Below are 27,281 nucleotides of genomic sequence, written 5' to 3'. Positions count from 1 at the left end.
TTTATTATCCCATGCACCAAACCGTGAACCAAATAATTCTCTAAGCATCACAAAGTGCATCCTGTGCCCCTGAGATGCGCAAGGGTGTCTCTGTTTGGTAACTACTGGCTCAGTAGGATCCAAGCAGCACCACATCCTTGGTTCCTCGCATTAACCTGAGAGCAAGGTAGGCTAAAAATTACAATAGGAGCAGGAGAGGTAGCATGGAGGTAAGGTGTTTGCCTTTCATGCAGAAGGACGGTGGTTCAAATCCCGGCATCCCATGTGGTCCCCTGTGCCTGCCAGGAAAGATTTCTGAGCATAGAGTCAGGAGTAACCCCTGAGCGCTGCTGGGTGTGACCAAAAAAAATTACCACAATAGCCAAACCTCAGGCTTTCTGAGTCCATTTGAGATAGCTTACCCCACCACCCCACCAAATCAGTGTGCTTACTTTGCCCACCAGAGACCTTTTGCCCACCAGTCAAGAATAGTGCTGTCTTGTTGCATAAATATTCAGGGTTGAAGGGTTAAAGCCCTTTTGACTCAGCCCTTTATTTCTAAAAGGATGCATGAGACACCTGGTAACTACTCCGACCCAAGGATGACTTAGATGGATGGTTCCTAAAATGAATGTTTCCTGTAACTACATCCTGGGAATCACTAGAATCTAAATAAGTATTTTTATTGTATTAGAACAACCCCAACATTGTTTCACAGGCACTTCTGCTGCCTGGAATTTGAAAATAAGGGCTGAGCTTCTCATGCCCACATTAAGAACCCCTAGGGAGTTTTTACCTGTCACTTCTCCCAGATCTCTAGCCCAGAACTGAACTCTGGTTATTTTGCTCCAGTTACAAACCCTACAGATTCAACATTCCTGAGAAATTTCCTGAAAAAATGCCTTCTCCATATATTAGACAGAGCAAATGTATTTTAATGAACAAATGCTATTTTAATAAGAAAGATTTTTGAAAATTAGCTCATTCTATTAAGGTTTTAATAATTAAAAATAATGTTCACGAAGAGCATTGGCAGGCTTATTCTATGGTGTCTACTGGGATATATGCAAATAGATTGTCACCTGGGAGAGGATACTGGCCCTTGCAGATAGAGAGCCTGGAGCAGAGAAGGGAATAGATCTCTCTAAATAAAAATGGAGCCCCCGATCAATGTTGATAAAAAAAAGTTCTCTCTGTTTGATTTCAGCATTTGGCAGGAAGACAGAATCTCATTTGGTTTTATTTCAAACCTCCAGAAATGTTAAGAGCTCTGCGTCCCCATGGGAGCCGCACTGTCGACTCGCGTGGTGCCTGGATATCGCCAGACACACATGTTAGTGAACTTGATCTCACAGGAGCTTCTTTTGTTTCTTCACTATTTATTTGTCTCAGCCGGAATCCCTGGATTAGCAACTGAAGTTCTGAGATGATCCTCCTCATGTGAAGCATTTGAAGGGAAAAAGAGTTTCTGATTCTATTTGGGAGAGGGACAGTCAGAAGTCCTAAGGGGTCACTCCTGATTTTGTGCTCAGTGAGCCAGATGGTGCCGAGGATACAACTGGAAAGGCAGCCTGCAAGACAAGATCCTTAATATTTGGACTAGCCATACCTGAATGTTAAGCTACATTTCCTTCTGGAGTTGCCCACCGTCGGAAAATTATTTTAATTATTGGTTCATTGTTTTTCACTGTCAGGAGGTCTACATGGGTCAGAAGCAGAATGTAGAAAGATCTGTTTGACACTGAACAGCACCTGCAGCAAGCTGGTCAAGGGCCACACAAACTACCTGTAGTTTCAGCTGAGTAGAGTAGAAATGGTATTGGTGACTTGAGTGACACAGTTAAGCTGAACTTACTAGTTACTCAGTAGTTTGTTGACTATTTCATTGTGTGGAGTTATTGAATGATTACTCTAGACATCAGTTATGCCCTCTTCTAAATTAAATTATGAAGGTAGAGGAAGCATATCCTTGCTTGAGTATATCTTTGTCTTGTCACAGCATAGAACACATAACCTAGCCTTCCACAACAAGCTTGTTTTTTGCATTCATAAGTATTATTGCCTAAGTTTCTTTTCTCTAATTCACTGGTTCATATTTATATATGATGCCCAGTATTTGTTGGTGGTACTGGCTACAATTGCTTGTTTTCTTGCCATGAGCTGGCATCTCCTTAACCATTTTTCATCTGCTATCTGCTGAGCCAGGTATCAATTGACCATAAACTTCGGTTATCTCACAGAAAAAAAAAATGTCTTCTTTGTGAATTCAAAAGTCTTTCCAGAAGAGAAAAACAAGCATCCTAATTTGTTCTCTGATGTTCTTACACCTTGTATTTGGACTTCCAGCTCATGAAACAGTTTTGTGTCAGAATCCAGAATAAGCTTTAAAGTTACATTCCAATCAACCTTATGGCAAAATGTATTGACACCCATTTTGAATTTTTATTAGTTGCAACTAATTATCCTTCATTAAGTAGATGCCAGGAGCATTTACAATGGACACCACTTTCTTTCTCTGCATCTAAACACAGGATTTGTATAGATGGATTTAGATAGTCACAAATCATAGGCTTTGCTTTAGTAAAATTTTCCCTCACTGGTGCTGTAAAAGGCTAGTTGGCAACTTCATGAAAGACAGATTATATTTTCAATAATGATTTTTGTTTGCAAAGCAAGTAAATTAAACTTTTGTTCATTTGGAGCGAGAGACAACTTTGTTGGTTTAATATATACAATTAAATTGAGCTTAGATCCACTTTAAATGAAAATTGAAAACAAATTAACTAATCAGTCAATGTAATGTTTGTCTTTACAGTGCTTGTATATATTTGGATAACTCGAGAAAAAAAATCAGTATAGCATTGCTAGGCATTTTATTTGATTCTGAGGGGAAAACAGAGTGAGCTGGCACCAGTGGAAATTGGTGATAAAATATTAGATGTGATGTTCATTTATCTTAATATTTTTATGAGATCTACATCAATCCCTATAGATCAAGTTAATCACAGGACATATTAATATCCATAGTAACCTAATTATTTGTAGATTTTCCCTCCTTTATCCTAATCTTTCTTATTAAACATATGTAGGGTCTTTGTCATTTGAAACTTAGAAAAATTTGTATTGAAAAATAGCATGTTTTCTACATTTAAACTTCTGGAAATTTGACATTTGCAAAGCTAAGAGCTATTTTGTTCTCCCTTAATACAAGTCATTACCCTAATTTGATTACTTTAGGATTGGTGCCAGGGACGTTCTGCCTCACAGATGATGTTAGGGATAAAATGACTGTGTTTTATATTTACTTAGATTTGGATTTTAGTTCAGATTTTGTCTACAAACAACTGAGTTCACACAAGTTACCTGGAGATTCTTGGGTTTAAACCTCAAGTTTAAATACTGTTTCTGGCAGTTTCACTTTTCTAAATTTTGTTGTTGAGCTGCTTGGTTTCAGAGTTAGCTACATTGGGTTAAGATTTTGAATGTCGGGCCCGGAGAGATAGCACAGCGGTGTTTGCCTTGCAAGCAGTCAATCCAGGACCAAAGGTGGTTGGTTCGAATCCCGGTGTCCCATATGGTCCCCCGTGCCTGCCAGGAGCTATTTCTGAGCAGACAGCCAGGAGTAACCCCTGAGCACCGCCGGGTGTGGCCCAAAAACCGAAAAAAAAAAGATTTTGAATGTCAGTCTTGTTCAAGTGAGTGCAAGTATTACCTCATGCTATAGATTGTCTTCTATTTTTGCATAATTTATCATGAATGATAAATTAGTTTCCCTCACCTTATCTCCTAAAATTATACATAAAGTGTGTCTCAGATTGTTCATTATCTTTTAAATCTAAATGTTTGGTCTTATTTTATTAAAATTTCTATGAATATCTACCAGAGAAATTTTTCTATTGAAATTATATACATAAATTTGCCAAGCACATCTCCTGTACCTTGTAGATACTAAAATATGTGTTTATAATAATTGTTGTTTCTATTTCTTGGTTAAAATGAACAGAAATATAATTGCAATCACCTCATCATAGTGGATTTTACTGACTTAAAGTTGCCATAGCCTTTGTCTTTAGGCATTCTCTAGGGAATTGTCTTCATGAATGGCTGTATCCAAAAGTTCAAGAAAGCACATTGTTCATCTTTCTCCTCAACACTCAATCTTGCCTTGAATAACTAAGATTATTCTGTGATATATTACAGATTCTGTTAACTTGGCTTCAGGAATTGTAAGTGAAGGATCCCAAGATTAGAGAATGTAGAACCAGGGGAAAACACTTTCTTAGATCTGTGACACCATGAATTTAATCCCCAATACCACACCATACACCATGTATGACCCCAGAAGCACAGACATTAATGATCCCTTGTGCCATAATAAAATATGCTCTTGAGTACCCCAATTAAAGTGGACAACACTAGATCCCTGTTTTGTGGACCCTGACCATTGCAATAACATCAAAGGGAGAAGTACATTATGGAGTAGGGGAACTGAATAAATCTTTTATGGAGTGGAGAGTATTTTAGCCACACCCAGGCTCTTAGGTTTTCTCTTGTTGTTTGCTCAAGGGACCATGGGATGTCAAGTTTCCAACCCAGGGCTTTCACAATCAAAGCTTATTCTTAGTTCTTTGAGCTATGTCTCTATCCCCTTTTATATGAAGCAATAATTTCTCAGCAGAAACATCAGTGAAACTTACTGAATTTAAGGAAAAGTGACTGGCTATGGTAGCTTCATCGGGGTGGGGGGGAGCATAACATTCCCTGTGACTTTTTGGACTGGTTTTAAACTGGATTGGACTTTGTCTGCCAAGAAGACAGAACACAGCATTTCTGAATTTGTCTCATAAAAATCCATAGGGTCCCTTGTAGAAAATAAAGATCCAAAGGCTCCATTTTAGGATATTATTTGGGAGGCCTGGGTTTGAACATGATTTTAGCAATAGCCACAACAGGGAGCACCTAGCACCCAACTAGATTGGACAGTGCAGAGGAGAGAATCAACTCTTTTTTGTAGCTCCCCCTCGCAAGAGATTCAATTCCTTCCCCTCCTCTGGTCCCCAATGCTGCTGTGATAACATTTGGCTATTTCATTGTCTGTAGAATAAACTATGTGACACTCCTTCCTCTGCCTCTCCTATAGATTGAGGACATGCAGTGGGGCAAAGGCGTCCGGGAGATCCCTTCTTCAGTGTGCACACTACCCTGCAAGCCAGGACAGCGGAAAAAGACTCAGAAGGGCACACCTTGCTGTTGGACTTGTGAGTCCTGTGATGGCTACCAGTACCAGTATGATGAGATGACTTGCCAACACTGCCCCTACGACCAGCGGCCCAATGAGAACCGAACTGGCTGCCAAGACATCCCCATCATCAAGCTAGAGTGGCACTCCCCCTGGGCCGTCATCCCCGTCTTCCTTGCCATGTTGGGCATCATAGCCACCATCTTTGTCATGGCCACATTCATCCGCTACAATGACACACCTATTGTGAGGGCCTCAGGTCGGGAGCTAAGTTATGTGCTCTTAACAGGCATCTTTCTCTGCTACATCATCACTTTCCTGATGATTGCCAAGCCAGATGTGGCCGTGTGCTCCTTCCGGAGGGTGTTTTTAGGCTTGGGCATGTGCATCAGTTATGCAGCGCTCTTGACCAAAACCAATAGGATCTATCGCATTTTTGAACAAGGCAAGAAATCCGTGACAGCTCCCAGACTCATCAGCCCTACATCGCAGTTGGCCATCACCTCTAGTTTAATATCCGTTCAGCTCTTAGGCGTGTTCATTTGGTTTGGTGTGGACCCACCCAACATCATCGTGGACTACGATGAGCATAAGACCATGAACCCCGATCTAGCCAGAGGGGTTCTCAAATGTGACATTACAGATCTTCAAATCATCTGCTCCTTGGGATATAGCATTCTGCTCATGGTCACATGCACTGTGTACGCCATCAAGACCCGGGGTGTCCCAGAGAACTTTAATGAAGCCAAACCCATTGGATTCACTATGTACACAACGTGTATAGTATGGCTTGCCTTCATTCCAATTTTTTTTGGCACTGCTCAGTCTGCAGAAAAGGTAAGTGAAAATGTGCACTGCATTCTGCCTTTTGAAAATGGGTTGGCTTGGTGACAATGGAAACCTGATAAGGCGTGTAGATTGAGATTATTTTTTCTATGTATCTAGCATGGCAGTCCAAGTGTAGAGACATCTTGAGCTATAAGGTTTGGATATTGAAAAAGTATAAAAACCTGCATTAATCCAACTGGAAACCAACTAGAAATAGTTTTTCCCAGTTAATGTATTAAGGAATCCCTCAATGTAACAAGAGATAAGACCAAATACACTGAAGAGGTCTAAATTACACATTTTTGGGGGTAGGAAAAGTGAGCTGAATCTAGTTCATGAACTGTGCAACTTAGTAGAAGTGCCTGGTTGTATATATACAACACACATCAATGAATTTATATATGCCAGAAACTAAAGTGCAGCATGGGTGGTATGTAATTGAATATGTATTTCCTATGGTAAAAATTCATCATCTTCAAATGATGGGGTCATGATATGTGGATCCTAGATATAGTAATTAGACACACATTCCCCACTTAGAGCCCCAAATCTTTAAATTTATAGATTTGACATTACATTTTCTGTCGATGCTTAGCACAGCTTGTGTGATCTTAAGTGTAGGTCTGACAGTGCATGAAAGTTTGTGCTAAGATGAAGATTCCACCTGTGATTGATTCATACACATTTATATTCATCACCTGTCTACAGTTCTCTCTATTTTTTTTCTGGGGAAAATCTTTTATATTGTTTTTCACAAGATATACAGCTTCTCATTTGATAGAGTCAGCAGCTGTTAGAATTTAATGGGACATGGTCATATTGGGTACCTAGTATGGTTCCATGTTCATTTGGAGAAGTCTCTTTAACTTTCAGAGATCTGGTGTCTACTTGCAGATAAAAGAAAAAATTAGAATGTTTGAACACATACTAACCCATTCTGGGAATTCACTGAATCTGATTTTTTAATTACTTGGCTAACTGTCCAACTGAAAAGAAGATTTCTGTTCACTTTGTCCCACTCAGAAGCTCTATGTTTGGATTTTCCTGGTCAAATATGGAAACACTCAATAAAAACCACCTTTAAGAATTAAAAAATCAAGGACTTGATGGTTACAGATTATAAATTTGGTCTTAAAAGTGTCTTGCAAGAAGGTTTTCTAAAATATTTCCTCAACAAATGAGAATAGCATGTTTCCAACGGTATGTTTAAAATTTATAGTATATGTTTACTGTCTGTGAAACCAACTTGAATTTTCTTTTATTGCTTCTATCCATCCTTGGTCCAAGGGAATAATAAAATATGAATTAGGACAGTAAAATGTGGAAAGAAGGAAATTCCCCTAATATATACAGGTGAACTTTTTTAAATTTTTATTGAGAATGTTAAATATTATCCGAGCCACTTTAGATAATTATTTTGTTAATAAAACAGACATAATTCACCAATAAAACACCCTTTGCTGTAAATTAATTCTTATGGAATTATGAAAGGAATCATTGTAGCTGTTTCATAGATGTATCTTACAATAATGCGAATTGATAAGAACCCTTCTATCTCTTCATATTTTTTCTAGCTCTCTCTAGGGATGAGTATGGATCCTCCTAATGAGGTCAGGGATATATTTCACACAAAAAATAAGACAACTTTTCAGGAACTGTATTTAGTGATTCTAGCTTTTCTAGCAGGCTCTCTGTGTAGAGTTAGAGAAGAGAAAAATGAAGCTGTCTTTAAGCTGTTTAGTTTCATCCCAGAATTTGGAATGCACATATTTCTCAGGGTGTACTCTCACTGGGTTGTCTGCATCACTGATTGGCACAATTAAGGGTTCGGGGCTGCCAAATGGGAACTGTGAATTGTTATGTGAAAAATGCATAAGCCCTAATGATAGGCATATGGGCAGAAAAGAATGAATGATCAATATTTTACTTACACAAAACAATGAGATTTAAATTGTAGAAGGTGGCAAATTGCCAAATGCAACAAAGAGATCGCAGCAAAACTCATCATTGCCAAGGCAAGCCTTCGTGCCAAATCTGGGTTCCTCTGTTTTTGTTTAGATTTAACATCCTAAGTGTTTCAAGAGGAAGTACTCCATTGTATCAGAAAATAAAAAGTTAGACAGCACATTCAGTAATAATGACTATTTACTGTTTTAGGAAATTGAATTCATTTTCATTATGCCAGTGATATCTCTGTGAAATTTCTCATCAGTGGAGTTCATTAATGCCAAATAAACTAGGAGAAATGTTTCTACTTTCTTATAATATATAACCCCTAGGAAGTGTATGTCTGTGTTTGTGAGGGAGGCTGCACAATCTTGCTGCATTGCTGCCTCATTATGGCTTCTAGAGGATCTTTGCAATATGCACAGTTAAGACTCAAGTCCATTTTCAGGAATTTTGTTTGGGTGATAGTGCTAGAACTGTAAGTTGCCTCACAATTTCATTGTGGGGACAAGATGTCCCGGCCACATGTGGCAATATCTTATTATGAATGCTGTCATCATCCAGTGGAAGACTCTACTTGGTTCCCAAGAATGACAAAGGCCTGGCTTGAAGAAGCCTACCTTGTTAAAATCTTTGTCTTCTTAAAAATCACAATTATCAAAAGTGTTTTATTCAATGCCTCTGTAAGGCAATATTGTCATCATCATCATTATTTTGTTTGGGGTCTTTGCCCAACTGTGTTCAGAGCTCACTCTTGACACAATATTATTTCTTTTTAAAAAGCAAAGTTGTATAAGATTATTTATTATAGATGTGCAAGAGAGCAAGTTTCTGACTGCTTAGCTCTGCAAAGCAAATTAGACTTTGGGATTAGAGGATTGAGAATTGGGGTTTGGAGTATTTGCTCTGTGAATATGTGCACAGAAGGTAAGAAGCAATGAGAGCAAAGCACAGAAGCATTTCTGCTCAAAGGAAGCTGCTGGAAATGAGTAGTGGCTAGAAGGAAAGACTTTGACTTCTGCTTTTACAGTGAGTGGCACCAGGGGTCATACTCTGTTCCATAATTTGGTGCAAGCCAATAGAGATTGTAACACTAAAATAATAGGATTCTTTAAAGAGTTCACAGCTACACAACAGAATGTAAGCTATTTTAGGCTATATCTGAGCTAGCATAGGAACCTAAACTCAATAGCTCTCTAATTTATTGACCACCCCTGCAAAATTTTAAATCAATTACAAGATGCCCAACTGGACAGTGAAGCTAAGATGGAGGCCAGAATTCTAGATTCTTTAACAAACTTGTGTGGGAAATGCCAGTCGAAACTCAGAATACTTTTGAAAGCTGTCCAAACTTCCATTCTCATCCATACAGAACATTCTATAAATAATGTCTGGGATTTCTAATTCCACAGTCTTCGAGAATAAATTAATTTATATACCAAGTAAATGTGATTTCTAGAGATTCAGGAACCAAGAGATCAAAAAAGTGTTATTGTGGGTCAAAGGCATTATTTAAAATCAGAAGTTTTAATGAAGGTGTACGGTTTGAGCCAGAGATCCCAAAACTCAAAATAGAGAGATCAGAGATGATGGAGGGCAGGGAGGGCAGGATATTCTTGAAGGAGCTGGGGTTATAGATTATGACCTGTAAATCTCACATAGGTAGGAGCTAGTTCCCTAGAATCTGAGTACAAAACAAAACCACCCTACAGCTAAAATTAAAGATCAGAAATAGTTTGCAAATAAGCAATAATCCTTACCTTTAGGTCCAAGGCAAGTATTGTTTTTCACTGGGGACACTTCCCTGAATCTATGGGTAATCTTAAAACTCCTGCACTGGGTATTATCAGGCAGTTCTTCCTGTTCTAGAAGTATTTTGAAAACCATACACCATTCCTGATTTAGAACAAGGTTTGCACAGAAGATTTCATATAACTCTCCCATCCTTACTACTTGCTGTAATGAATGGATATATATATCAGAAACACAAGAGCAGCATGGGTGGTATATAATAGAATATATATATTTTATAGTAAAAATTCATCTTCAAATGATAGGGGTCTGTTGCAAGTCAGCCCCTGAAGAGGTTGACTGATGGAGGGATGGAGGATGAGGTCTTTCCCCTCCAGCTCGAAGCATGCGTCTGCCACCCTCTCTATCTGACGGTTCTGAGGAGAAATGGCGGGTAAAAAGCTCACAGACAGTCAGGCTTGTGGAAATATTAGCTTTATTCAGTGGACAAGACTGGAGTCCAGCCTTCCACTGACCCTTGTTTTTATCCCCCAGAATCAGGTACTACCAATGGTGGGATCAGATACCACCCAATGGTGGAAGCAGAATCAAGTACCACCCTAGGGTGGGGGCAGAATGCCAGGTCACACCCTAGGATAGGGCACAATCACTGATCAGGGTAGAGTTAGTAACATAATAATCCCATAAAATATTTACATACACTACAGGGATCCTAGTATGTGGATCCTAGATATAGTGATTAGAAACACATTCCCCACTTAGAGCCCCAAATCTATGAATTTGTAGATTTGACACCATATTATCTGTTGACACTTAATGCAGCTTGTGTGATCTTATTGTAGGTCTGACAGTGTATGAAAGTTAGATAGTGCTAAGTTGTAAATTCCACCTGTGAATGATCCATCAGACCAAAGAATTATAAAAGCTTGACTTGAGGTGAAAATGAAAACTAACCAGGGGGAAGGAAGGTGCTTAATCAGCCTTTATTTTGTCTCTGGTTATTCTTCAGTTTGTCAAATCACCACATGTCAAACAGAATTAGTCCCTGGGGCTAGAGAGACAGTGTGGGGTAAAGCGCTTGCCTTGGATGAGGCTGACTGAGGTCCCATCCTGGTACCACATGTAGTTTCCCAAGCACCACAGTGAGTGATCCCTGAGTAAGCCAGAAGTAAGCTTTGAGTGGCCAGAGAGATAGCACAGTGGTAGGGCTTTTGCCTTGCATTTGGCAGACCCAGGAGGGGCCTGGTTTAATTCCAGGCATCCTATATGGTCCGCCAACCTGCCAGAGGCGATTTCTGAGGAAAGAATGGAAGGAAGGGAGGGAGGAAATGAAGGAGGGAGTGAAGGAAGGAGTGAAGGAAGGAGTGAAGGAAGGAGAGAAGAAAGGAGTGAAGGAAGGAGGGAAGGAAGGAGTGAAGGAGGGAGGGAAGGAAGGAAGGAGGGAAGGAAGGAAGGAAGGAAGGAAGGAAGGAAGGAAGGAAGGAAGGAAGGAAGGAAGGAAGGAAGGAAGGAAGGAAGGAAGGAAGGAAGGAAGGAAGGAAGGAAGGAGGGAAGGAAGGAAGGAGGGAGGGAAGGAAGGAAGGAAGGAAGGAAGGAAGGAAGGAAGGAAGGAAGGAAGAAAGGAAGGAAGGAAGGAAGGAAGGAAGGAAGGAAGGAAGTAGAGAGGGAGGGAGAAAAGAAAAAATGAAGGAGGGACTCCATGGAGCCTGAGAGATAGCATGGAGTTAAGGCGTTTGCCTTTCATGCAGAAGGTCATTGGTTCAAATCCCGGCATCCCATATGGTCCCCTGAGCCTGACAGGAGCGATTTCTGAGCATAGAGCCAGGAGTAACCCTTGATTGCTCCAAGGTGTGACCCAAAAACAAAAAACAAAGTCTTGACAAGCATTAGGGATTTTGCTTTTTATACCCACCAAACTAGAATTTCTCTCCAGGCTTAGTTTCCCTCTAGAACTATAGACTCCCCACCCCTCCATCCTTGTCTAGTGTTCAAATTATCTACAATTACTTTTCATTTCTGCAGATTCCTTAACTTCTCTTTCATCTCCATCATGAGTACAGTTACTCGATTTCTGCTTAGGAGAAATGAGATTTTTTTATTTAATATAATTTTTATTTTGATCATAGTGGCTTACATATTGTTGACAATAATATTTTAGGTACATATTTACATAAAATCAGGGGGGATTCCCATCCCCAAATTGTCCTCCCTACACCCCCGTTTCTGTCTTACCTCCCATTTCCTCTTCCCTCACCCCCAGGGCGGCTAGAATATGTGGTCCCCTCTGTCTCTAACCAACTACTTAGTAGTCTTGCATCAGTTTGGTCTTGATGCCTCCCTTATTTCCCCCTCTAAGTAGGGGCAGGGGTAGCTAGTTCAAGTTGCGTGGTTTTGCCTGAAAAAGAGAAAATAAATAAACCGGGGTAAGAGTTTAATACCCCGAAAATGGGCAGAATCCTTCTAGAGGTTCTCATCATCGATTTGGGAAATGAAGGAGAAAAAGAAGTTGAAACACTCCACCAGTACCAAAAGAAGTGTCAAATATCCAGTGAGGACTCCAGCTATAACGATAAGCACCACAAAAAAACAGATAAAAAACAAACCAAAACATACTAAAAACAAACACAAACAAACAAAAAACACGCCGTGGTCTTGAAATAAGAAACATGGCGTAGCACATAACGAAAGAAAAGAAAGGAAGAGAAAGAAAAGAAAAAAAAAAAAAGAATAATTGGGGCCAACAATTTCAATAATCACATCCAAACTGAGGAATCGACCAAAATAGCTAGGTAAATAAAAATAATAATAACAATAATAAATGAAGGTAAAATATATATATATATATACATAACCAAGGTTTTGTGTTTTTTGTATTTTTTTTTTCCCTCCTGCCCTGGCACAGTAAATATTGGGGTCATTCGAAAAGGAATTCACTTGCCCTATAAGATATGGGGTTTCTCCGTCCTTGGAGTATACTGTCATGGAATCATCTCTAGTCTTTAGTCTTTGCTCAGGATCATTACTCTCCAGGTTGTGGTTTTTTTTTTTTTTTTTTTTTTTGGTGTGTGGAAGGCTTCTGCTCTGTCCAGTGTGATACCGTCAGAGCTCTGTGTTTAGCAGTCCCAGTATCTGTACATATCCTGAGGTGGGACTTATGGTGAAGTCAGTCTTTGTGAATCTAGAGGTTCTGTTACCTCAGTGCCATTTTAATCCATCTTCTGTGGTTGGTGATCTTGGTCTTTGCGCTGAACCTAGGAAGGCATCTAGGATAGCGTCTTTCTTTGTTCTTCCAGAAGCCCCTTTCCGTTACAATTGTCTCTGCCGGACCTTTGGGACTGGGGATCATGCTTATTGTGCAGGTCTTAGTTCAAACCCTAGACTAGGGCTTTTTTATTGGTCCCAAGATGTATACAGTCTGGTCGTGGTTCTAGTATCCAGTCATCTGTAAATCACGATCTTGGCTTTTGGACCTACCAAAGGGTGCCGCGTCTTCTGGTTTTGTCTTGTCATTAGCTGGTGAGGTAGGCTAAACTGCTCTAAGGTCAAGTTGTTCACATTTTCCTCATTGTCGAGATATCATGTTAGAGCTGGCCCTTGTTGTTGACCCTGCAGTAATAAGGCTGTCCCAGATGGAGATTGTTTCTTACAGCTGTTGTGAGGAGCTGTGCCGTTTCTATGTCTGGGATCCAGGGTTCAAGGCTGGTTGAATGGTATCTAATCACCTGAGGTCTAAGTTGATTCCACTTGACATATTTTCAAGGTAGGAGATAACCCTGTATTGTAAACAACTATGAGTTCCTATCTCTAGTAGATAAGAGCTCTTTTTTTTTTAAATATGTAAGATTTCCCCTTTATTTAGTGTGCCTTTGCAGGGGGAAGTGGTGCTCCATTATATGTCGGAGTATTTGGGGTGGACAGAGTGGGTAACAGAGATAGGTCACATACCCAAAGACGATTAAAAAAAAAAAAAAAGAAAAGGAAATAAAAGTGTATGTGCCCACAAATGTATATGTAAGGCAAATATTTAAATAAATAACTTAATTAAAAAAAATAAAAAAAATAAAATGAGTTAGCGAAGTTTTTAAACGACCAACGTGGTGCAAAAGACTACTTTGCATTTGGGAGAGAACAGGTAAAGAGTTGGTGTATTACAGGTCTTATGCCTATGTTGGAAGTACAGTTTTCCCATTGTCTTTTGGATTTTTCTTGTGGTGTGTGGGTTCCCAGGCATCTTCCAATCACACCCCCTGCCCCCCTTCAGATTGGTACAAATTTGCAGCTGGGAGGTCTTGGAAGAGTTCTTGCATTGGGGATACTATTGGACCTAATTCCGGTTTCAAGAAACAGTCCATGTTAGGGGGAGTTGGTAGGGAGGGTCTCGCAGCATGTGTCCACAGGGGAGTTGGCTGTCTTTTCTTGCAGGAGACGATGTGTGGGTTCGGTTGGGTGTCCCCTCGCCTGGGTGCTGGGTACTGGTTCATTGGGTAGGAGGTCGATCTTGATGCCTAAAAGATTAAGGACTGAGGGTGGAGAGTTTTAATATGGTGGGAGATCTGGATGGGATTGAGGGGTGAAGGGATAGTTGGATTTCCGGGGGGGAGAAAGGGGAAGGTATATGGGAGGGGTATGAAGGAAGAGAAAAGAGAAAATACTGTAGAAAGGGAGAAGAGAAAGGGAAAAAAGTAAAGAGAAGAGTAGAAGAGAAAAAGAAAAGAGAAGAGAAAAAAAATAGAGAGAAGAAAGGAGAGAATAGCAAGGGAATGCTGGTTTGGTTGAATGTGTTCGATGACTAGAGCCTGTAGTTTAGGTCTGTACATCGCAGGTACTGCTTTGGTGGTCTGGCTGGTCACGTGCTTCGATTCCTAAAAGAAGGTTTAACCTAGAGATAAAGTGTATGTTAAAGAGTTTTCTCGTGGCCGTCTCATAGTGCAAGCAAGGTATGGTATCTCGTGTGGTATCCCGAATTGCCATCTTAGTTTGTCCGCCCTTTGTATCTAAGGGCGCCTGTGGAAAGAAAAGCTGAGAGGTTATTTTTAAAATATAGTAAGGTAAAGGGATTAAAACGTAGTGTTATGGTATGTTGCCATTGCATTACGTGATTTCCCGCGGTGTTCTATACTTGTGTTCCTGTTTACGATCTCTAAGGGATTATTGTGGGCCTTTGTTGTAGGAGTCTGGTTACATACCTGTTCTCTCCATGTTGCTGTTTCTGTTGTTGCTGTTTTCCTTGTGGTATAATGTGCAGTCAAGAGTTTGCATTGTTCCTTTTTCATGTATTTTGGACACTGCTCCCACGTATATGTTGACTATTACAGTGATCGGAGTTTCTACCCTGTTAAACCCTGTTATATGATTGTTAGGTATTAGTTGTGTATAAAATATATGTTCTAGGTGTTTCAGAATAGTGCTACCATTCTGTGTTTATCTTTTGTCTTCTGGCTTACTTCGTTTAACATAACATGATCTAGGTCCATCCACGTTGCTTCAAAGTCTGTGATTGTATCATTTCTAACTGCCATGTAATATTCCATTGTGTATATGTACCACATCTTAATGATCCATTCATCCGTTGTTGGACACCTAGGTTGGTTCCAAGATTTGGCTATTATACTGAGTGCTGCGATAAATAGTGGGGTGCATACGTATTTTGGAATGAATGTCCTTCCATCTTGTGGGTATATGCCTAGGAGGGCAATTGCTGGGTCAAATGGCAGCTCAATTCTGAGTTCTTTGAGCACTCTCCAGACTTTCCTCCATAGGTGTTGGACTAGGGGACATTCCCACCAGCAGTGGATGAGAGTTCCTTTCATACCGCATCCCCGCCAACAAAGGTTGTTTCCATTATTTTTGATGTGGGCCATCCTCACTGGTGTAAGGTGGTATCTCATTGTTGTCTTGATTTGGATCTCCCTGATGATGAGTGAAGGTGAGCATGTTTTCATGTGTTTGTTGGCCATCCTTCTGTCTTCCTCAGAGAAGTGTCTATTCATTTCATCTCCCCATTTTTTTATAGCTTTGTTTGGTTTTGGGGGGCTCAGCTTTCTGAGTGCTTTGTATGTTCTAGATATCAGCCCTTTATCTGATATGTCGAGTGAAAAGATTTTTTCCCATTCTGTTAGCTGTCTTCTTGCGTTAAGCAGGGTTTCTTTTGCCATGCAGAAGCTTTTTAGTTTGATGTAGTCCCATTTGTTTATATTTGATGCTAACGTTCTTGCCATTGGTGCTCCATTCTCAAAGACCTTTTTGATATATAGGTCTTCGAGTGTTCTGCCTATTTTATTCTCAATAAACTTTATGGATTCGGGTCTGATTTCAAGGTCTTTGATCCACTTTGAGTTGATTTTTGTATAAGGAGTAAGGTATGGGTTGATTTTCACTTTCGTACATGTGGTTTTCCAGTTGTACCAACACCATTTGTTGAATAGGCTTTCTTTGTTCCATTTCAGATTCTTGCCTCTTTTATCAAATATTAGTTGGATATATACCTGGGGGTTTATGTCTGGGAATTCTGTTCTGACCCACTGGTCTGATGTCCTGTCTCTGTTCCAGTACCATGCTGTTTTGATTACTATGGCTTTATAGTATAGTTTCAAGTTAGGTAAGGAGATGCCTCCCAGCTTCTTGTTTTTCAGTATTTGTTTGGCTATCCTGGGTCTTTTGTGGTTCCAGATGAATTTTGTGAATGCTTGTTCTAATTCTTTAAAGAATTGTGTCTGGATTTGGATAGGGATTGCATTAAATCTATATAGGAGTTTGGGTAGGATAGTCATTTTGATTATGTTAATTCTACCTATCCATGAGCATGGGATGTTCTTCCATTTCTTTAGATCATCTTCAATTTCTTTCTGGAGTGTTTTGAAGTTTCCCTGGTATAGGTCTTTCACTTCTCTTGTAAGGTTGATTCCTAGATACTTGATATTTTTGATACTATCTTAAATGGAATTGTATTTTTAATCTCTCTCTCCTCAACTTCATTGTTTGTATATAGAAACGCTACTGTCTTTTGTGTATTGACTTTGTAACCAGCCACTTTGCTGTATTGGTTAATTGTTTCTAGGAGTTTTACTGTGGACTCTTTAGGGTTTTCGATGTATATCATCATATCGTCGGCAAAGAGAGATAGCTTGTGTTCCTCTTTCCCAATTTGAATTCCTTTGATTTCCTTCTCTTGTCGGATTGCTATTGCTAGGACTTCTAAGGTTATATTGAATAAGAGTGGAGAGAGTGGACAGCCTTGCCTGGTTCCTGATCTTAGTGGGAATGCTTCTAGTTTCTCACCATTGAGTATAATGTTGGCTGTAGGCTTTTCATAGATAGCTGTAACTATCTTGAGGAAGGTTCCTTCTAACCCTATTTTGCTGAGTGTCTTTAACATGAAAGGATGTTGGATTTTGTCAAATGCCTTCTCTGCATCGATTGATATGATCATGTGGTTTTTGTCTTTCATGTTGTTGATGTGGTGTATAATGTTGATTGATTTGCGTATGTTGAACCAACCTTGCATTCCTGGGATGAATCCCACTTGATCATGATGTATGATCTTTTTGATGAAGTGCTGGATTCGGTTTGCTAATATTTTATTGAGTATCTTTGCATCTATGTTCATTAGTGAGATTGGTCTGTAGTTTTCTTTTTTGGTAGTGTCTTTGCCTTCTTTGGGAATGAGTGTGATATTAGCCTCATAAAAGGAGTTGGGGAGGATTCCTGTTTTTTCTATGGTTTGGAAGAGCCTATGGAAAAGTGGTAGTAAGTCTTCTTGAAATGTTTGATAGAATTCACCTGTAAATCCATCTGGGCCTGGGCTTTTGTTCTTAGGGAGTTTTTTAATTACATCTTCAATTTCCTCTGAGGTGATTGGTCTGTTTAGGATTTCTAGATCTTCCTTTTCCAGTCTTGGAAGAGGGTGTTTTTCCAAGAATCTATCAATTTCTACTGGGTTCTCTAGCCTAGTTGAGTATAGTTGTTCATAATATGATCTCATGATATGTTGTATTTCTTGGGGTTCTGTTGTAATCTCTCCCCTTTCATTTGTGATCCTACTGATTTGGGTGTTTTCTCTCTTTTTTTTGGTGAGTTTTGCCAGTGGTTTGTCTATCTTGTTTATTTTTTCGAAAAACCAACTCCTGGTCTCATTGATTTTTTGTATTGTTTTCTTGGTTTCTATGTTGTTTATTTCTGCTCTGGTTTTTATTATTTCTTGCCTTCTGGATGTGGTTGGACTTCTCTGTTGCTGATGTTCCAATTCTTTGAGGTGATCTTTTAAACTGTTGGTTTTGTTATTTTCCTGATTCTTGACATAGGCCTGTATTGCTATGAGTTTCCCCCTAATTACTGCTTTTGCTGTGTCCCATAAATTTTGACATGTTGTCTCTTCATTGTCATTTGTCTCAAGGAATCTTTTTATTTCTTCCTTGAGTTGTTCTTTGATCCAGCTGTTGTTGAGCAGCATGTTGTTTAATCTCCAGGTATTAGTTTTTCTCCATTGCTTCTTCTTGACCTCAATTTTGAGCTCTGTGGCATAGTGATCTGAGAGGGTACTTCTAATGATCCTTACCTTTGTGGTCTTATATAGGTTGGCTTTGTATCCTAATATATGGTCTATTCTGGAGAAGGTTCCATGTGGGCTTGAGAAGAATGTGTATTCTGCTTTCTGGGGGTGGAGGGCTCTATATAAATCTATTAGCCCAAAATCTTCTAATTTTTCATTCAGAGCTCTTATTTCTTTGCTATTTTTCTGTTTGGTGGATCTGTCCAGTGGTGATAGTGGAGTATTGAGGTCCCCTGCTATTATCACATTTCCCTTCATGTGTTTCTCCAGGTTTGCCAGTAGTTGCCTCACATATTTTGCTGGCTCTACATTAGGTGCATAGATATTGACCAGGGTTAGTGTTTCTTGATTTAATGTTCCCCTGATCAGTAAGTAGTGACCCTCTTTGTCTCTGATCACTTTCTTGAGGTTGAATGCAATTTGGTCTGATATAAGAATTGCTGTCCCTGCTCTTTTTTGTTTTCCATTGGCCTGAATAATTACTTTCCATCCTTTTATTCTAAGCCTGTGATTATCCTGCATCTGTAGGTGTGTTTCTTGCAGACAGCAGAAGTCCGGTTTATTTTTCCTAATCCAGTTCTCTACTATGTGTCTTTTAATTGGAGAGTTTAGTCCGTTAACATTTAGTGAGATTATTGAGAGAGAGGATTGTTGTGTAGTTGTGTTGTGTAGGGTGGTTTTTGTTACAATCGGGGGTTTGGATTGTGTAATTCGTCTTTGAGTAAGTCGTTTAGGATCGGTTTTGTTTGCACAAATAGTTCAAATTCGTTCTTGTTTGAGAATGTTTTTAGTCTATCCTCCCATATGAATGTAAGTTTTGCTGGGTATTGGATCCTAGGTTGGAAATTTCTTTCATTCAGTCGTTTAAATATGTCATTCCATTGTCTTCTTGCTTGAATTATTTCAAATGGGAGATCTGGTTTGATTCTTATGTCCCTACCTTGGTACTTGAGGTTTCTTTTCTTCCTTATTGCTTTAAGGAGTTCTTCTTTCTCTTTGTTTTTTTGCCAATTGGATTACCATGTGTCTTGGTGTTTGTTTATTGGGGTCTATCTTATTGGGAACTCTTTTTATTTCCTGTATTGGCATTGCAGTATCCTTCCAGAGGGTAGGGAAGTTCTCCGCTATTATCTCTCTGACTACTTGTTCTTCCCCTTTCCCTACTTTCTCCCCTTCTGGTATACCCACAATTCTTAGGTTGTTTCTTTTGTCCTTGTTCATTAGATACTGGACCTTTCCTTCCAGTGCTTTGCCTTTTATTTCTTTGTTGGTTTCTTGATCATTTTTTGTTTGCAGTTTTCCTTCGAGTTCTTCAATGTGTTTCTCCAATTCTGTGTTTCTGCTTGTAAGGCTTGTTACTTTGTCTGTTAATTCCTTCACTTCTTTTTGTATGGAATCTCTCATGTTCTTTAACATTTCTTCTTTAATTTGGCTGATTTGTTCATCCATAGATTTCTTATACTCGATAGCTAGGGTTTCTCTCATTCCTTTTATTAATTCTTGCATTTCCTTCCTCATGGCTGCTTTTAGGTCTTCATCGCGTGTATCTGTGCGTTTTGGTGGACTTGGAAGCTTGCAAGAGTTTGTCACCATATCTCCAGATATTAGTGATCTCCTTGATTTACGCATACTTCTTTGTATTTAATGGTGTGTTTTAGAGTGCTGTGCTTCTAATTTTCACCTGTTTTGATCCCCTGTGGTGCGGGAGTTGGTTCCCTCCCTGAGGGTGGTTCTAGAGGGACTTTTGGGTGAACTCGCTGAGGTTTTGATCCTCCTGTACTCTTTATCTGGCCTGGTTAGTTGTTTTCCCCTTTTGTTGGCAGCTAGTACTGGCCCTTTCCTGACCACAGTGGTGGGGAGCACTGTTTCTCCTCTCCTTTTTCTCCTCTCCTCTACTACTTGGAAGTCAGTCTTCCTCTTAATTTCTGTCAGCAGGTGTAGTTCCGCTTCTGGCCACACTGGTTGCGGGCGCTGTTGAGCCTGACTCTCTGTTCCCTCCCTTATCTGGGGGTCAATGAAGCTCTGCTCCTCCGAGTTACCGCGGAAGAAATTCCCCCAGTCAAGCCCTCCCGGTAGCTGCTCTCAGCCCTAGGGGGGGTCTCCGGTCCACTCTGGGGCTCGGGGCTAGGTTGCTCTAGGTTACCTAAAGGTCCAGGGGGCAGGCCCAAGCTCACCTAGTCTATTCGTCCCACCTGTCCCAGCTGGGCAGGTGACTCCGGCCCACTAGGTACTAGGGAATGTCCTCCCCAGTCAACGCTCGGGTCAGGTGGGATGAACTCTGGGGCCTGGAAGTTGAGGCAACGGGTGGTGTGGTCTCTGTGCCAACCAGCTGGCCTCTGCAGTCTATGGGGGGGGGGTCGCGCGCAGGGTGGCTGGCGGCTGCGGGTCGTCCACCTGTGAGCGCCCTAGGAGAGTGCACTCACCCTGGACGCCGGGGGTCCCTACTCCCCGTTGGCGCGGCTGGCCTCTGCAGTCTATGGGGGGGGTCGCACGCAGGGTGGCTGGCGGCTGCGGGTCGTCCACGTGTGAGCGCCCTAAAAGAGTGCACTCACCATGGACGCCGGGGGTCCCTACTCGAGAAATGAGATTTTTACGGAGCCCCAGGATGTAAGATCCCCAAATATCTACTACAAGAGGTTCTAGAAACAACTGTAACTCCATCAGCTGCTACAAAGAAATAAAACAAGAGTATCACATTGGAAAATGGGACTTTCTGAAACAGTTCAACATAAACTGACATTATGCTTTCATAATATCTCCTCTCCTTATTAAAGAAAATTGAAAAACGTGTCCAAAAGCTTAGATAAAAGTTTTGATGGCGTGGTTTTATTTGTTATCATCCCAAACTTCCATTTCAAATAAATGTCCACTCATATATGACTTAGGAATCTATCCATAAAAGGATTATAATGTCAGAAGAGAATATGAGGAACATGAACATAAGACAACATGAAGCGGCTGTGTTCTCTACACTGAAAGAGGAGGTACAGTAAATGCACCCCATATACATCTCAACACAGGCCCTTTGCCTGATCTGTATTGTGAATTGGAGGACCAAAAAAAAGAGAACATGAAGCTATTGATGCTAAGTATAGCCAGATCTCAAGATAATAAGTGCAAATGAAAGAACACAGACAAGAAGGAGTATATGTTATAGGATCCTATTTTTATCACATATGTTTAATTCAAATTAATCTAAAGTGACAATAGCAGATCAATTTGTAGACTAGGGTAAGTGAAGGCACTGAGATTACAAAGGATAAAGAGGACATTTGAAGAGTGATGTATGGTCTAATATTCTTGATTATGATGATGGTTTCCCAGGTATAGATGATATTAAAATTGATCAAAGTGTACCTTCCAAACATGTGCCATTTATCATATATCAAAAGTATGGTTAAAACTTGCTTTGTATACAAAGCCTTTACTCCTTCTCCTATTTCTTCATATTTTCTTGAAATGTGGTCATTCAACATTCTTATACCTATTAGCCTTTACATTTAGGATGGAAACAAAGAGTCCCAGAGATGCAAGAAGAATAAAATGATGTGTTAGAGCAGAGAGAGCAATTTTCTTTAGAAAGAACATCTCCCAAGGCAGGTTGCTCTCTACTGGGCTTTCTATCTAGGTCAAGATGAGTGGTTCCTTGGGATATCAATTTGTCCTATATTTGAGTACTGGGAGTGGTGCTTAGAATGAATGCTGGAGAAGTGAGAAGGAAAATCTTGGAGGATACCATAAGCTCTGCTGATGGTTCAAGCTAGGTGTTTTTGATGGGGTATGCAACTGTGAATTTGTGACAAGGTTGATTCCTTGCTGTGTTTATGCTATAGAGAGATTGATCTTTGCTTTGGATCAATGGTATACACAAGAGCTGTAATATAATGGATTGAAATATAACAGATTCATAGTTGATCTTTCTCCTCCGTTGATGTTTGGGTCCAGAGTTGAAGGATGAGAACACATAATTGATATAAAGAAAACAAAGCTTTATTCCATCAAGACACACACTACAAACTGACCGATCATGGCCACCTCTCTCAGAAGGTGACCTACCAGAAGATACAAGCCAAATTCTATAGGGCTAGAAGCAGGAAGACTTGACTTCTAAGTTGATTGGCTATTGTCTATGGTGTATCTAGGACATTTCATCCTTTTATGGCCAGATATCTAAGGTGGTATATTGTGGTTTATAGGGCCTGGAGGTTTATGCCCATTATTGCTGGGATAGAAACTTAGCCCTTGAATGGAAACTTAGTTTTGTTAGCCTTAAATGAAAACTTAACATTGGTTAGATAAAATGGAAATCCATTCTGCTCTAGGCTTTACCTTGTCACAACATTCCTAAATGTGCTGGGATTCTTAATCAATTCTGAATCAATCTTAGATGCTCCAATGACTTTAAGAATTATTTTAGTAATGTCCCAGAGAATGGGGATGCTTACAGGGTCATCCAACTGTGTCAAGGGCTAAAACTTGTAGCTCTATTCACCAGCTTCCAGGTTGGGGAGAAGGGATGACTATTGAGGTCAGTCACATATTTTCTTAATGGCATCAAATTATGCTAATGAATGCCACAGATGTCTTAGATGCCCAGAGAGACCCAGAAGAAAGGACTGAGTACTTCACTGGTGAACACGTGATCATTTGAGGACACTTGAAATTAGAGAAAACCACACCCTGTGCTTCACCCTCTGCATTTCCTACATGGGAGTTGAATTCTCTTCCAATAAAGCCATCGTCATCTTATGATAAAACATTTCTCTGTGTTCTTAGAGATGATCTTGCAAACCATTAAGCCCAAATAGATGTTTGTGATATCCCTTACTCTATAATAGGGTTGTCAGAACCCCAGGTAATAATTCAAACTCAACTCTAGTGTCTGGGATAGATTCAGTTTAGTCAATGGGCCAGAGAAATGGTCGCGATTGCCCATAAGCTGTATTCAGAGCTGCATGAACTAAAGAGCCAGTACTGGAGTCCAGGGAGCTACTAGACAGACAGAACCTTTCGACTTCATACATGAACCACCTGGTGGTCATTCATATGAGATCTTCTTACACCTAAACTCACAGTGGACCATAGCCTGAAGGAAAAATCACAGTGAGACATGTCTCAGGGGAACCTGATCAAGCTAGTATCCAGCTATGTTCTCTTGGGGGTAAGGGACAGTGATGTCCCTTACCAGTGACCTGGTAATAGCCTGAAAAAAATAACCCTGCCTTTTCCTACTCTTTGGGGGTGTTTTGTACAGGTCTGGGTAGATTAGGGGACAAACCTGGTATGCATCTTCCCTCTACAAGTTAGAAGACCCTTGGCAATGCTCAGCACATAGCAGTTGATCTACATTTTGAAGCACTAAAAGAGCTGTTGTTGTTGTCCATGATATTTCTGAATCACATAAATGTCCTCTCCTCTCTCATCTTGGGCTTACCCTGCATGCTGCTGATGCTCTGGTTTCTCCCAAGAAAATCAGGTCACTGTCCCTTAAATATAGTGATTCCTAATGAATATCACACTCCACTGCTGATTGGGATGTGCTTCTTGAGGTATCCAGGTTTCTGCCATGTGTGAGAGGGGTTACATGCCCACAGATGGCCCCACTTGTAAACCTCTACTCTTGGTATCACTTCCCCAAAATTATATTCTCAACTGGGCTCTCAAGGATTGCATGAATTTGATATAAGTCAAGGGAGGCCAGAGAATCAGATAAATAGTAACACAGGAAAAACACTTCAAGGCAGAAGCCTGCAGGGTTTTTCTTGAACTTCAGAGTTAACAGAAAAAATTATGGGTCAGGGCAATAGTCCACAGTGATAGGGAATGGACAGGACAGTCACTGACGATCCAAGAGAAATGCTCAGGTCCCAGATGTTTCCAGGTAGCCAAAGGAGACTGCAGGTTTCACAATTTTCATTGCGGCACCTGATACCAAAGCCTTGCTTCTTTCTGGCTTCTTTCTTTACTCCTATCCTGTATGTGTTCTTACTTTTCTTATTTATCTCTAAAAGCAGCTACTGTGACTTCCAAAGAGGGAAGATTGTTCTGTATGGTTGCTTGCTCCCAAATGGAATGCCCTTCCTTCTTTCCTTCCTTCCTTCCTTCCTTCCTTCCTTCCTTCCTTCCTTCCTTCCTTCCTTCCTTCCTTCCTTCCTTCCTCCCTTCCTTCCTTCCTCCCTCCCTCCCTTGCTCCCTCCTTCCCTTCCTCCCTCCCTTCCTCCCTTCCTCCCTTTCTTCCTTCCTTCCTCCCTTCCTTCCTTCCTTCCTTCCTTCCTTCCTTCCTTCCTTCCTTCCTTCCTTCTCTCTTTTACTTTCCTTCCTCCCTGCCCCATCCTCCCCCATCCTCCCTCCCCCTTCATCCCTCCCTCCCTTCCTCCATCCATTCATTCATCCATTCATCCATCCACTTAACTATTCCTCCTTCCCCCTTTCCTCTTTTCCTCCCTAGATTCTTTAATAAGCATGAGGAAGAAATGCCAGTAGAAACTCGGAATACTTCTGAAAGCTGCCTAAACATTTTCTTTTTCATCTACACAAAACATCTATCAATAATGTCTGGGATTTCTAATTCCACAGTCTTTGGGAATAAATTAAGTGGTATACCAAGTAAATGAGATTTCTAAAGACTCGGGAACCAAGAAATAAGAAAACCATTATTCTGAATCAAAGGCATCCTTTAAAAATGAGAAGTTTTAAATAAAGGTATATGGCTTCAGACAGATATTCTAAAATCAAAATGGAGAGACCAGAGATGATGGAGGGCAGGAAATGAGAGTATCACATAGGGTATTTGGAGGAAGTTGGGGTTACAGGTCAGGAACTGTATATCTCACATCGGTAGGAGCTAGTTGCCTAGAATCCGAGTACAAAACAAAGCCAACCTAGAGCTGAAACTACAGATCAAAAAATCTTTTCCAGTAAGTAATAATCCTTACAACAGATGGCATATCTAAAGGGCTGTCATTTGTCTATATTGCCCATATGTGGTATGTCTATGGTAGACTGTGTGCTCTAGGATCTCTGTAAATGCTGTCCTCTGGGTTTCTGCAGTGTTTGAGGTTTATATGATTACAGAATTGCATTGCCCACAATGTGCCCCTCCTTGGTCAGTGCATGCCTGGATCTACCACACTTTATTTTGTTTTCAACTATTTCTTGAAGTCGGGGCTCCAAGGTAGTGCTCAGAGGTATCAGGGTACATTCCCAGCATTGCCTAGTTAATCAAGCCACAGGGTTCAATGTTCAGGCTCGGGCCCGGAGAGATAGCACAGCGGCGTTTTCCTTGCAAGCAGCCAATCCAGGACCAAAGGTGGTTGGTTCGAATCCCGGTGTCCCATAGGGTCCCCCGTGCCTGCCAGGAGCTATTTCTGAGCAGATAGCCAGGATTTACCCCTGAGCATCGCCGGGTGTGGCAAAAACAAAAACAAAAACAAACAAAAAAAAACAACAAAAAAAACAATGTTCAGGCTCTATGATTCTTGGGTACCCTGACATGTCACTGGTTAGATACAGAACCTTATGCATGAAAGCGACACACACCAGATTCCTGCTTTCCTTGGTCCCTGCATTTCTCTCTGTGTTGACACATTATTTGTATCCATATTGTGGCTGCTGTAAATTGTAGTGCAGTGAACTTGGGCCGCCATACCTTTCTAAGACAGGAATGCTTATTTTCTGAAGTTTCATTTTCAGAAGCAGGACTGGCGGATTGGACAATTCTGTTTTTCCCTATGGAGTAAACATTTACCATTGTGCTTAGTGGTACCTGATTTCCTTCCTCACATGCTTGCCCATAAGTTTCTTTACCTTTTCATTCCTTTTTTTTCTTGCAATATCTTTTTATTAATTTTTATTTTGACCAAAGTAGATTACAAATCTTTCACAGTAAAATTTTAGGTATATAGTGACATTGAGTCAGTGCCATTCCCACCACCAAGGCTGTCCTCCCTCCACCTCTGTTCCCAGCATTTCATTCTTGACAATATGTATCTATTGTATTTTTTAGAATTATTGTTATACTGAGTGCAAGGTGAGAGCTCAATGATCTGATTTACATTTTCCTGCTGATACTGATGTCCATTACATTCGTATACCTCTTGGCAATGTATACACCTTCTTTTAGAAAAGGTGTCTATTTCGTTCATTTGCTCTTTTATGTATTTATTTATTTATTTATTGAGTTTTTGGGGCCACACCCAGTGATGGTTAGGGGTTACTTCTGGCTATGCACTCAGAAATCACTCCTGGCTTGGGGGGGACCATATGGGATGCCGGGGATTGAGCTAAGGTCCATCTTGGATCAGCTGCATGCAAGGCAAATGCACTACCACTGCACTATTGCTCAGCACCTCATTTTCTCTTTTTTAAGCCCATTTTATTGAGACTCAACTGAAAAAAATATCAGTGTGTCAGTTTAAGGCCTACTGTGTTGAAGTTTTTATTCACAAATGTGATGAAATCCTTAGTCTCTTAGCTCAGCTAAATTTATCTTAACATAGAGATAGAATTAAAGGGGAGCAAAGAAAAAGAAATAACAATATTTCTCATTGTGATGAGCTCTCTTAACAGCTCTCTTATAAAGAGCATGGTATATGTGTGTGTATATATATATATATATATATATATATATATATATATATATATATATATATATGGTAAAAGATATCGCTTTTCTGTATGTCACAAATTCCATAATCATAATATATGAGTTATGGAATATGACAGAGATTTGCTTTATATTACATGAAACTTATGTGTTTATACTTATGTATATCTGTAATATAGCTGTAATATAGAGCCCACAGAATAGATATCATATGAAGTATCACTCTCCTATATATCATTGTACGTATATATGTAGCATGAGATTGTATAGAATATCTAACATGCAGCTTTTCTATAAATCATACAGGATAGACATATATGTATCTGATACATAATACATAGCACATGGATTTCCTATGTAATACAATATGTGTATAAATATGA

At 40.2% G+C, this 27,281-nt stretch overlaps 1 protein-coding gene and 1 pseudogene across 3 annotated transcripts in view; both read left to right on the top strand.

The window, feature by feature from the left end:
• The window catches only part of GRM7 (glutamate metabotropic receptor 7), an 884,078-nt gene that overhangs the window by 731,067 nt on the left and 125,730 nt on the right, over window positions 1–27,281 (top strand). For all 3 annotated transcript variants that reach the window (XM_049766263.1, XM_049766266.1, XM_049766264.1), the window contains exon 8: window positions 5,120–6,055. In XM_049766263.1, the coding sequence (XP_049622220.1) occupies window positions 5,120–6,055 (936 nt within the window). The remainder of the gene's footprint in view (window positions 1–5,119; window positions 6,056–27,281) is intronic.
• On the top strand, window positions 21,237–21,352 carry LOC125998495 (uncharacterized; annotated as a pseudogene).

Source organism: Suncus etruscus, chromosome 20 (genome assembly GCF_024139225.1).
Source record: "Suncus etruscus isolate mSunEtr1 chromosome 20, mSunEtr1.pri.cur, whole genome shotgun sequence".
Classification (NCBI taxonomy): domain Eukaryota; kingdom Metazoa; phylum Chordata; class Mammalia; order Eulipotyphla; family Soricidae; genus Suncus; species Suncus etruscus.
This window is presented reverse-complemented; position numbering and strand designations above follow the sequence as displayed.